Source organism: Lissotriton vulgaris, chromosome 4_1 (genome assembly GCF_964263255.1).
Source record: "Lissotriton vulgaris chromosome 4_1, aLisVul1.2, whole genome shotgun sequence".
In the NCBI taxonomy this organism is placed as follows: Eukaryota; Metazoa; Chordata; class Amphibia; order Caudata; family Salamandridae; genus Lissotriton; species Lissotriton vulgaris.
The window spans coordinates 341924025-341937295 of record NC_141691.1 but is presented as its reverse complement, the minus strand read 5'-3'; the positions used below and the strand labels follow the sequence as shown (position 1 = coordinate 341937295).

The following is a 13271-nucleotide window of genomic DNA, read 5'->3' as shown; positions in this document are numbered from 1 at the left end:
GTTGACTGTGTTTATTTCGACACAAACATTTTGGCTGAATATACGTGCCTTAATCTGTTCTGCTACAGGAAGCTGAAGACAAAGGACAACAGGCTGTTAAAGATCCAGTGGTCAGTGAAAAGAAACAAGATGATTCTAAAGCGGTTAGTAAAGTCACCACACTATGGATGCTCTGCGAAGGTTGAATCGGTGCACATGAAAATTACTTTTAAATGAATCAGTGAAAAAAAATTCACAGGGAAGAAATTTGTTTGTGCAAGTTATATTTAAGTCATTGATTTAATACACTGTTGCGAGACATTTCCAGCAGTATTGAGAATATCTATTGTAATACTGTTTGCTTAAAACGACTTCTTTCATATTAGTCCTTTTCATAAGTTAATATTATACAAACCTCTATGAAACCGATTCAAGTCACTAATATTGACGTGTTGGAGATGTGAATGCCCACGCCCTCCCAAATATGCGCCTGAACAGCATTCCAAACATGCCAGTCACATAATTGCCACTGACAGAGAAATACTCCTCAATCCATTATTCTTGTACGTCGTCATGGTTCCCCCAATTGGTCATTCCTATTTCTAGAACTTTGTGCAAAACCTGCTAAAGCGTATCTTCTAAATTTTCAATCTAGTTTTCCCCGGTGATGTTAGCGGTCACACACTTCAAGAATGCACGCTGCGGGTATCTGGCCTCAGTGTTTCCTTTTGCTGGTCCGCATATCCGTAGCAAGGCTCCCTAAACACTGTACTTCTAATTCGAACTGTAGTGCTGCCAGTTAGACCAGGTAAGTCCTTTGAGCAGTCACTCTCTGTTAGGTGTTTAGTTTTACACATAAGCTTGTCACCAAGATTATGTATTCTTCCCCAACTAGCTATGAGAGCTAGGCACTGTCCAACTCTAGCACCGTTAATATCTTTAGACGGTGTCTGTTTTGTCCAGTACGACTGACTTTCATTGTGAATGTCACATGATTGACAGAGAAGCGCTTGGAAGCAGGCGTTGCCTAGCTCTAGTACTTGCCGCAGATCAAGGGCTAGTTCTACCTACATAACTTCTAACATAAGTTCATTAGTTCTGGTTTCTGAGGAAGTTATACTTAAAAATCACCTCAAATGAAACCTAAAATGTTTTATTTAAGACTACCCACATCTTTCTGGTGTTCAATAGCCTATAGTGTAGGAATGAAAGAATGACGTATAACCAGAATGCACAAAGAAGGGATTCCTGAGCTTTCAACCGACCTAGTGATTTTTATTTCACCAAGTCAGGGCAATAATCCATTTTCAATAAATTGTTCAATCAATAATGCAAGTTACTTCTGGAAGTTTGTGCTTTGGCAGCAGTACTAACAGATGATATTCTCACGCACTACCTCGTGTTTAGGGTTGGCACGTCTGATTGTTCACGAACAAGGCTTTTTCAAAGTGATGTCTAGAGGACAAATAGAACATTTTGAATTTCTTGTTCAAGGTCCAAAGCTTTGTATTGGGCTACTCTGTCGCACCTTGAGCTACTTGTTTTTTCAGCCCAGTTCAGTTTACAATATCAGTTCTCGACTCCTCCGACTTGCCATAATATGACTCCACTGTATTAAGAAAGGCTTTTCAGTAAGAATACTTTTTGCACTGAAATTATATGATGATGCTCTGCGAATTTCGCTGCTTTAGTGCAGATGGGGGCACTCATCCTTCATAGCGATACATATACAAGACAATAAATGAAACACAGCAGCACATTTATGGCTTGGTCTCAGAGCTTATAACAGATGTCATATGTATTGTCTTGCATAACAGGTGTCGTATGTACCTGTTGACAAGGATTTATTTTGTAAGGTATTTGGAACTGCACTTTTAGGTGCATTATCTTTTTCGATATTGTTGGAAAGCGCTTTTTGGAACTGGTTTTTCAGTTCTAGTTAGTTCTTATGTATATAGAGTATACATGACTGTATTATATGTTTTACGCATATTCGATTTCTGTTTTAAAAAATGAGAAAAAAAGGTTTAAATCAAATATGCATTGATTTTCTGTTGTCGCTTGCCTTGGAGTTTGAGCTTATTCAGGGTTTGAAATTGTGTTCAGTCTGTCGGACTATGGCACTGAATACCGTACGGGGGCAAGCTTTGTACGTTCTTCCGTCCTGGCAGATATTGGCCAGTGAAATTCTGTGAATTGCTGGGTCAATCGGAGTATCTGGTGACACATTTATGTTTGTATATATATATTTATGTCTATATAAGAATCTTTGTCGTATGATGTTATGCAATTGCTGCTGGGTTTACATGCCAGTGACCACTATCTCAATCTATGTTGGGGATAAACAAACCTAAAGTTAGGTAACATGCAGTTAGTTGCAAGGATATCCCCACCACATTTAGGCAGAGACTTACTATTCCCCCTTTTATTTTGAAGCATATTTTTGCTATAAAATATATTCAACCATCTTACCTGCTTGCTGTTAGACCTGGCATCTTTGGCGTGGTTTCCCCTGACATTTTGCCTCTACATTCTTCATTTTTGACGCTGTACTCGATTTCGTTTTTGATGGTTTAGATGCTTTGGGCACTTTGCCACTGCTGATCAGTGTCAAAGTGCAAGTGCTCCCTAGGTAAATTTATTGTGATTGGTTATCCATGATTGGCATATTTGTGTTACCAGGAAGTCCCTAGTAAAGTGCACTAAGTGTGCCAGGGCTGGTGATTCAAATGCTACTAGTGGGCCTGCAGCACTGATTGTGCCACCCACATGAGTAGCCCTAAAATGGTGTCTCAGGCCTGCCACCGCAGTGCCTGTGTGCAGTTGCTAACTGCCATGCTGAACTGACCAGTGTCCACACTGGCCAGGCCTAACCCTTCCCTTTCTGTGCACATTGGACAACCCTATTGACGACCCTAGGTACCCCCGTGGGCAGGGTACAGTGTATGTGAAAGGTAGAGCATGTACTAGTGTGGGTAACCTGCTCTGGTAGTGAATTAGAGCCATTTTCGTTTTTCACTATTGAAAGGTCATCTTGCCCATAGACTATAATGGGGAATGCTGTGTATAATGTTTACCTGCATATCTTCCCATAGGAGCAAGATAGAAAATTAAAGTTTGGTATCCCTGAACTCAGAATTTAATAACACATCTTTTAGGAAGGATGGTTTTTAAATCCGGTGTTTGAAAACAGCACTTTTAGAAAGTGGCTGTTTTCTTGTCTGACCTTTCTGTGTGTCTTGGCCTGTTTGTGAATTGACTATCTGGTTTGTGGGTGACAGGGGCTGGGTGGCTCCCAGATGCTGAGTGGGCCATCCCTAGGCTGAATAGCTCCATCTGTATCTAGAGTGGTGGGTGGGGGTAGCACCTGGGCCTGAATAAGGCTGTGCTTGCCTTCCACAATGCTGGCTCCACCTCCTGCTGGGCGGCTGATGACCCTGCCCCTCTCTCTGAAAGGAAAGGAGAGGCCAGGAAAACAAAGTGCTCAAGGAACACCCAGAACTGGTTCAGACCGGGCTCAGAGCCCTCCTGCAGAAAGGGAACAAAAACGTTTAGGGGTGTGAGTATACGACCCTAGACTACAGAAAATTAGATCATACTGGAATCAAGAAGGAACCTCTGCCAAGGAGAAAGCTGGAAGACTGAAGAGGAAGGACTGTCCTGCTGTGTGTTTGTGGGCTGACCTGCAGTTGCTTTGCTGCCAAGGAGAGGGAAAGGACTTTACTGTTGCTGTGTCCCCTTGCTTGAAGGAAGAGATCTCCAAGGGCCCGAGGAGAGCTGGCCTCCTGTTAAGAAGTCCCAGGAACAAAAGGACTTCACCCCCAGCTTCCCCCTGAACTCTGCTGAGTGAGTTCTGCCCTTCCTAGAGTGCTTGATCCAATTGTGGGGCCTCTGGAAGTTGTGCCTGCTGTTTGGGGAAAGAAAAGAAGATGATCTGCAATTTTCACGCATTGCTCACTTGTGGAGCGCATTATCGACAGTGCGAGAAAATTCCTGGCGCCGCGAAGATCGTCGCAGCGCCTTTTGGCGCTGCAAGACCACTGCATCGTTCGCTTGCGGAGCGCATCACCGCGGTGTGGGAAGATTCCTGTTGCTGCGAGTATCGTCGCAGAGCCTGTCGTCGCTGGGTGAGATCGCCACACCGCTTTCTTGTGGACCTTATCACATTGCTGCGAACATCATCACAGAACCATCGCATCGAGGGGCCGCGACAGGAGAAGATCAACGTTGCGCATCGCCGCCACACCTGAGATCGTCGCTGTCTCGAAGATCGTCGCATCGTGCCTGTGCGAGGCGCTTCCTACCGAACCTGCACACCGGAATCCATACAAGGTATCGCATCCCTCCCCATACAGACTAGATTTGTCGCAACACGCAAGCTGGGTCCAGCGGGGCTGTCGCATCGCCTTCCCAGGGTCTCAGGAGTGACGCATCGCTTGTTTTTCAACACTGCAGCTTCCATTTGGAACTTTTGTCGCATTTACAGGTACTTTGGGCTAAATGTGACGCAATTGTGGATTATTTTGACGCAAACCCTAGAATTCTTTTAAAATCATATTCTTGAACCGTAAATGTTGGGTTTTTGTCGTTTTGGTCTTGTGTAGTTTAGATAAAGATACTTAATTTTTCTAAACTGGTGTGGAGTCCATTTGTGGTGTTTTCACTGTGTTACTGTGAGTGTTGGTACAAATACTTTACACATTGCCTTTGATAAGCCTGTCTGCTCGTGCCAAGCTACCAAGGGGGTGAGCAGGGGTTATCTAAATAGTGTATCCCCCTTACCCTGACTAGAAGCAAGGGTCCCTATTTGGACATTGGTACCTACCTCTGCCAACTAGAGACCCCCAGATCTAATATTGGTGGTCAGCGGTGAAGATTTGAACTTGTATTTGTACTTGACCCACAGTATTTGGTGTACATCACTAATCTAGTGCAGACCACTATTTTTGATTCTATTTTTGCGTAACTCTTCAAAGCATCATCTCAGCATGGGAAGGCAACAAGTGAGCCAGCAGAACTGGAGTTTTGCATTGAGGATCTGTATTCATACAAAGTTGAGCAGTTCAAACAATTCTGCAAAGATCGTGGTTGTCCTGTGAAAAGCAGCTCTAGAAAGGATGAGCTGCAGAGAGCCTTGATGGACTGGTGGGAGACCCAAGATGGAAATAATGCAAGTTGAAGGGACAGTTTTCAACCCCAAGATTTGCCTGGGAGCAACTCGGGCTCAAGGCCTGGCAACAACCATTCCAGTAGGGGTTTGCCTCCAGAAGAGTTAGAGGAGAATCAAAGAGTGAAAAGCCATGAATTGGAAGTCATGAGGATAAAGATGAAGCAATTGGAAGTAGAGAAAGACAGAGAAAGGGCGGCAGAGGAGAGCAGGAATGATCGTGCCCTGGAGGAGAAGAAATTGCTTTTGGCTCATGAGTTGAGCATGAGAGAACTGGATATCAAGGCCAAGCAGGCAGAGTCCGGTTCCAATGGTGGCAGCGCACAGCCAATGCAGGGGGGTTAAGTATATATTACCAAGGATTTGGTACAGAATTATAATAGGAGTGAGGATATCTATGCCTGGTTTACCTCATGTGAGATTGCTTTGAGAATGAATGGTGTGCCTGAACAGCATTGGGGGCGGGCATGTGGAATCATTTTGAGGCTTCTGGGAGGAGTGCTCTAGAGCCCTTAGAATTAGGAGGTGCCATGACCTACCCCATTATGAAGGAGGCCCTATGTCTCAGGTATGGACTTACTCCAGAACAGTATAGGAACTCCAAGAAGAAAGAGTCTGAGACTTGGATGGAGTGAGTAAATCTCTACTCTCATGCACTGGAAGGTTGGATGAAGGGCATCAAAGTAACTCATTTTAAGGGGTTGTTGCATTTAATTAGTTGGAAGCACTTGAGTAGTCTGTGTTCCAGAGCTGCGCCAGCATCTTTTAGACAGCAAGCTGACGGACCCCATTAAGCTTGCTAAGGAGGCTGACTGCTGGACCAGTACCAGGGTCCACAGAGGAATTGTGGGTACCATAGCCAAAGGTGGACAGGGTCCCCAGCAGAAGAGTGGGGGGAACACGGGTAACCAAAAGGAGTTCTCTCAAGGGCCCCAAAACAGTTACCAGGGAAAGTAGTCCCAACCCCCCAATCTAGACCAATCTGGGCCCCTAGAGGCAGGCGGGACAACAGGGGTCCCCCTACCTGCTATCACTGCAATGAGGTGGGACACATTGCCCCTAGGTGCCCCATGAAACCTCCTGCACCCACTGGTGCTCCAAACCAGGGTTTGGTGAGTGTAGCTTTGGGAGAGGATTTAATTTCTAGTGAAGGGGGGGGGGATCAGCAGTAATGACCCATGTCTCTTTAGGAGACCGAGAGATGGTCCACGAAACCTACCTGCCCGAGAACACTAAGAAATACGGGCAGTGGGTGGCCATCAATGGGAGAAAGAGAGAGGCTCTGAGAGACACAGGAGCCAGTGTGACATCGGTAAGGTGTCAGTGGTGTCTGAAGAGCAGGTCATTCCAAATATACTTTACCCAGTAGTTGCAGCTGACAACTCGGTGCACCTCTGCAAGGTGGCACAGGTTCCCTTTGAGTGGAGGGGGGTCTCAGGTCTCTTGAAGGTTGTGATGAGTCCATTTATTCATGTAGACTGTCTGCTAGATAATGACCTGGAGAGATCCCCATGGAAGGATGTGGAACACCAGGCTAGCATGGAGATGTTGGGTCTGCCTGAGTGGATCTGTGTGACCACTCTCTCTATGGCAGCCAGTAGGGGTGATTCGGCAGACCTGGAGCCTGAAACAGTGACCCAGGGGCCTGCCAGGAAGAGAGAGGGTAGGGGGCGTGGGAAACCCGCCCCGGCCGTTACCACGGCCCAGGAAGGAGCAGAACCTGAGGGGGATGCCCTGGAGCCTACCTGGGAACAAGTGGCTGAACTGGGGGACCTACCTGAGCTGACCCATTGGCAGCAAGAAGGTGGCCCCTCCAGGGAAGAGTTCTGCAAGGCACAGATGGAATGTCCTTCTCTCATTGGTGTGCAGCAGCAGGCTGCAAACCAGGCAGCAGGTGGCTAGCCCAAGGATCATCTCGTTTACCAGCAAGAGGGGTTACTTTATAGTGAGGCTAAAGTTCGCTGAGCCCGGTGCAGCCTGTGTGCTGGTGGTACCCGAGCGCTTCAGGGCCTTCCAAATGGGTCTGGCTCATGACGTGTCTCTCGCAGGACATCTGGGGCAAGACAAGACCTTCCAAAGGCTTGCCACCCACTTCTTCTGGCCCCAGATGAAGAGGCACGTCGGTACATTCTGTAGGACTTGCCAGGCAAGTCTGGCAAAAGTGGAGGAAAGTGCAAGGCAGCCTTCCAACCCTTTCCTGTCGTGAGCACCCCTTTCGAGTGGGTGGGCATCGACATTGTGGAGCCACTGGACTCCAAGACAGTCTTGGGCAACAAGTTCATCCTGGTCTTGGCGGACCATGCCACCCGGTACTTGGAAGCTGTCCCTCTCAGGACAATCACGGCACCCGTGGTGGGCTGTGCATTGATGGGGATCTTTTCCTGTGTGGGGTTCCCTAGAGAGGTGGTCTCTGACCGGGGTACCAACTTCATCTCTAGGTACATGAAGTCTCTGTCGGAGGAGTGTGGGGTAACTTATAAGTTCAAAACTCCTTACCACCCTCAAGGAAACAGGTTGGTTGAAAGGTTCAACCAAACTCTGAAAGGTAGCCCATGAGGCGGAAGTGGGACGTCTTTTTACCATGCCTGTTGTTTGCCTACAGGGAGGTGCCTCAGAAGTCCTTAGGGTTCAGTCCCTTTGAACTTCTGTATGGCCACCCTGTTAGAGGACCTCTCACTCTGGTGAAGGAGGGGTGGGAGAAATCCCCCGAGAAAACCCCGCAGGATCAATCAATCAATCAGTGCATTTGTAAAGCGCGCTACTTACTCGTGAGGGTCTCAAGGCTCTGAGTGGGGGAGGGGAGTGCTGATACTGTTCGAAGAGCCAGGTCTTGGAAGGAGTTTTCTGAAGGCGAGTAGGTCTTGGGTTTGCTGTAGGTGGGTAGGGAGGGTGTTCCAGGTTTTGGCGGCGAGGTAGGAGAAGGATCTGCTGCTGGAGGTTGTTTGTTGGATGCGGTTGACTTGGGCGAGGCTGGCGGAGCGGAGCTGATTTCTCCAGTAAGTTTGTAGTGCAGACAGATCCTTCAGAGCATGGTGTGGGAGCAGTGCTCTCACAGATCAATGACGAGGGCTTGGACCAATCTGTAGCTTTCATTAGTAGGAGGCTACTTCCCAGGGAACAGAGGTGGAGTGCGATTGAAAGGGAAGCTTTTGCTGTGGTCTGGGCTCTGAAGAAGCTGAGGCCCTACTTTTTTGGGACTTACTTCCGGGTTCAGACAGACCACAGGCCCCTCAGATGGTTGATGCAAATGAGGGGTGAGAACCCAAAACTGTTGAGGTGGTACATCTCCCTACAGGGAATGGACTTAATAGTGGAACACCGCCCTAGTACAGAATACGCCAACGCTGATGGTCTAACCAGGTTTTTCCACCTTAGCGATGAAAACTCCCAATAGGGTGGGTAGTTCTCCCCACTTTCAGCTGGAGGGGACACGTTTTAGACCTGGCATCTTTGGCGTGGTTTCCCCTGACTTTTTTGCCTCTACCTCCTGTTTTTTTAAAAAAAAAATTTATTGGGAAACCTCAAATATACCATTACAGGAGATTGCAGGCACAGACCAATAACCATCGACAACAGCATAAAAGGATATCAAGCCTCGCGCAGCGAGGGAAAACATTACTGCAGTGGTCAGCGTAGGCCTATAGTAAGGATCAATAAATGGATATGTCCACAATGTTCCAGGAGTTGGGAGGATTTCCTTTTATAATAGGGTTCGAGGATATTATAGCGTGCAATTTTACGAAAACAAAAGAATAAAATCGGAGCAAATCCCAAAGCAGGAGAGTAGTCATCATTAAAGGAGCAGGTAGTGGGAAGCATGAGAAAAAGGAGTCACCCACCGAAACACAGTGTCCCACAAGCAAGAGACTAAGATCAACAGCTAAGTCACATGAAGACATATTACAGTAGACTCCCCAATAACACTAAACCCCAATCCCAAATTAAGTAAGAAAGTATATAGGAACAGAAAAGAAACAGAGTGAAGGGAAGAAAAAGAAAGAGGGCCATAGAGACAAAGAAAGAACACTAAACACGTCCCGTCCCCCACCCCCCACCCTGCATACCAGCGGAAGGCCACAGCCCCCCCCCCCCTATAGGCATGCCTGTCGCCCCAAGAAACCCCAAAAGCGGGAAATAACGGAGGAGGGCCTTAGCTCCAGCCCCAGTCTCACCCCCAACCTCCCCCACTCCCAAAAAGCGGAAATCCACTAAGAAGGAGCGTGGGCATTAGTGTATGGTCATCCCAGCCGTCCAAAGTCTCCAGTTCAAACAATGTTCCGTTTCGGCACCGAGGGCACATAGGAAATGTCGTATACAGGCAGCGGTCAGCCCTGACCAGTCCGGGAAAAAGTCAGCATTCCTCCCAACTCGTGCGCAAAGAGTCGCAGTAAACCAACAGTACCAGTTGGGGCCACACAGGTCCAAGACAAAGACCACGGCAATAACAAAGGAGCATTTCTCCAGGGCATACCAACTTTCCAAGGTAGTGCAGGGCGCCCATGGTCGGGAAACAGATGAGCTGGTAGGAGATCAAAGAGGGTAACAGATGCACCGTCCCGGATGTTGTGGTCCCTAGCCCCATCATCCAGCGTCACACACTCCTGGGAGTCCACTGCTGCAGCAGCCAGGGACAAGTCGGGCATACACTCCTTGTTGCGTGCATCTGTGACCAAATGTGCCATAGCAGGAGAAGTTACCAGCTGCGTGGGGCGTACATCCGTCCGCAGACCTTTCAGGGCAATGTGCAAGTCATTGATGGCCAGCCAAACATCTCTCACCGTAGGCGCCATTTCTCCCTAGTCAATTTATCGGGACCTCGGGTCTCAGGGAACAAAGAAAGAGCCACCGCAGCAGCGGGTCGGCTCAAACAAATAACGTGCAGTTCGTAAAGGAGTTGCGGAGAGTCACACTCAAGCCCTCGCTCAATTACAGCGGCACGCACCTCTTACTGCATTTCGGTTGAAATCTGGTCTGGGCAATCAATTCTGCCTCACAGCGTAACTTTCCCAAAGTCACGGATACCAGCCAAAAATCTATATTAAGCAGTTTGAAGGTCCGGCGCCGCAACGCACTCGATGCCTGCGACAAAAGTGGTTTCAGTTTCACGTTCGGGGCACCGGATCATCATGGCCGATCAGGGCCGTTGTTTATCGCTTGTGAGGCGGTTGTGACGCAACCCGAGGTCCCGGCTCATCCGGACTGAAGGCCGGAGACTTCAGGACGACGATTCTCAGCCATCCGGGGCGGTGCGTGGACCGGAGTCACACGGTCGGGCTCCACCGCTGCTCCTCTGCACGGGGCCGCGGCTGGGGTGCAGGATCACGGGCAGGATGTCATGGGAGACGAGGGCGAGCGGCGGAGCTGGGCGTCCGTGCGGCCATCTTGGCCGCCGTCCTGGCTCCTCGTCTCCTGTTTTTTTGACGCTGTGCTGGATTTCGTTTTTGCTTGTTCAGATGCTTTGCACACTTTGCCACTGCTGATCAGTGTCAAAGTGCAAGTGCTCCCTTGGTAAATTGTTATTGTGATTGGTTATCCATGATTGGCATATTTGTGTTACCAGGAAGTCCCTAGTAAAGTGCACTAGGTGTGCCAGGACTGGTGATTCAAATGCTACTAGTGGGCCTGCAGCACTGATTGTGCCACCCACATGAGTAGCCCTAAAATGGTGTCTCAGGCCTGCCACCGCAGTGCCTGTGTGCAGTTGCTAACTGCCATGCTGACCTGACCAGTGTCCACACTGGCCAGGCCTAACCCTTCCCTTTCAGTGCACATTGGACACCCCTAGGGAAGGCCCTAGTAACCCCCGTGGGCAGGGTGCAGCGTATGTGAAAGGTAGAGTATGTACTAGTGGGTGACATGCTCTGGTAGTGAATTACAGCCTTTTTCGTTTTTCACTATTGAAAGGCTATCTTGCCCATAGGCTATAATTGAGAATGCTGTGCATAATGATTACCTGCATATCTTCCTATAGGAGCAGGATACAAAATGAAAGCCTGGTATCCTTGAACTCAGAATTTAAAAACACATATTTTAGGAAGGATGGTTTTTAAGTCCTGTGTTTGAAAACAGCAGTTTTAGAAAATGGCTGTTTTCTTGTCTGACCTTTCTGTGTGTCTTGGCCTGTTTGTGAATTGACTGTCTGGTTTGTAAGTGACAGGGGCTAGGGTGGCTCCCAGAGGCTGAGTAAGTCATCCCTAGGCTGAATAGCTTCATCTGCATCTTGATTGGTGGGAGGGGATAACACCTGGGACAGAATAGGGCTGTGCCTGCCTTCCACAATGCTGGCTCCACCTCCTGATGGGCGGCTGAAGACCATGCCCCTCTCTCTTAAAGGAAAGAAGTCAAGGAAAAAAGGTGCTCCAGGACTGACCAGAACTGGTTCTGGTTAAGCCAAGGCCACACTGCCCTCAAAGAACAAAGAGAATATTAGTAGAAAAAGGGCTACCCAGTCTACAGAAAATTAGATCATCCTGGAATCAAGAAGGAACCTCTGCCAAGGAGAAAGCTGGAAGACTGAAGAGGAAGGACTGTCCTGCTGTGTGTTTGTGGGTTGACCTGCAGTTGCTTTGCTGCCAAAGAGAGGGGGAAGGACATTGCTGTTGCTATGTCCCCTTGCTTGAAGAGATCTCCAAGGGCCTGAGGAGAGCTGGCCTCCTGTTAAGAAGTCCCAGGTACAAAAGGACTTCACCCCCAGCTTTCCCCTGAACTCTGCTGAGTGAGTTCTGCCCTTCCTAGAGTGCTTGATCCAATTGTGGGGCCTCTGGAAGTTGTGCCTGCTGTTTGGGGAGCTGGACAATAAGAAAAGAAGAAGATCTGCAATTTTCATGCATCTCTCACTTGCGGAGCGTATCATCGTCGGCGCGAGAAAATTCCCGGCGCCGCGAAGATCGCCGCAGTGCCTGTTGCCGCTGCAAGAATCGTCATATCGTTGGCTTGCGGAGCGCATCGCCCCGGTGCGGGAAGAGTCCAGTTGCTGCGAGTATCACCGCAGAGCCTGTCGTCCATGGGTGAGATTGTGGCATCGCTTGCTTGCGGACCGCATCATGTCGCTGCGAACATCATTGCAGAGCTATCGCATTGATGGGCCGCGAGAGGAGAAGATCGACGCTGCGCATCGCCGCACCTGAGATCGTTGCCGTCCCGAAGATCGTCTCATCGTGCCTGTGCGAGACGCTTCATACCGAACCTGCGCACCGGAATCCATACAAGGTATCGCATCCCTCCCCATACAGAACGAATTTGTCGCAACACGCCCGCTGCGTACTGCGGGGCTATCGCATCCCCTCCCCAGGGTCTCAGGGGTGACGCATCGCTTGTTTTTCAACGCTGCAGCTTCCATTTGAAACTTTTGTCACACCTACAGGTACTTTGGGCTAAATGTGACGCAACTGTTGATTATTTTGACGCAATCCTAGAACTCTTATAAAATCATATTCTTGAACCGTGCAGGTTTGATTTTTGTCGTTTTGGTCTTGTGTAGTTTAGATAAAGATACTTTATTTTTCTAAACTAGTGTGGAGTCCATTTGTGGTGTTTTCACTGTGTTACTGTAAGTGTTGGTACAAATACTTTACACATTGCTTTTGATAAGCCTGTCTGCTCGTGGCAAGCTACCAAGGGGGTGAGCAGGGGTTATCTAAAGAGGGTATCCCCCTTTCCCTGACTAGAAGCAAGGGTCCCTATTTGGACATTGGTACCTACCTCTGCCAACTAGAGACACCCAGAACTAACACTTGCCAAAACCACATTTAATGGTTTTGCCAATGCCTTTTTTTAGGTCTCGTCTAGGCAGCACTTGAGCAGTCTCTGAGACCGGCTATATCTAGGATATAGTCTTGAAAAAAGTCGGTCTGTTTCATTGGTCCCTCCTGCTGTCCTTCCTAACTTCCTGCTTTTCATTGGTTAATATGCTTAGTAGTCCCTCCTTTTCTAACCTCCCTCGAGGACTGCCCCTATTACTGTGCCTTTACTCTTCATATTAATTTATGAGACTTGGAGAGCAATCTTTTCTTTTTGTTGGCCTGCCTCAGCTTGTGCATGCGTGTTATCTTTACTTGCTTTGGCTGAAAAGTTCCCGGCTAATTCATTAACCAGTGCTTCTGCTTCGCCTCTGATGAAGTTTCTG

General features: G+C 48.3%; 1 protein-coding gene across 2 annotated transcripts in view; it reads left to right on the top strand.

Annotated features, from left to right (window-relative positions):
* WDR44 (WD repeat domain 44) overlaps nucleotides 1–13271 on the top strand; it is a 593855-nt gene that overhangs the window by 118045 nt on the left and 462539 nt on the right. For both annotated transcript variants that reach the window (XM_086918723.1, XM_086918724.1), the window contains exon 3: nucleotides 69–143. In XM_086918723.1, the coding sequence (XP_086774849.1) occupies nucleotides 69–143 (75 nt within the window). The remainder of the gene's footprint in view (nucleotides 1–68; nucleotides 144–13271) is intronic.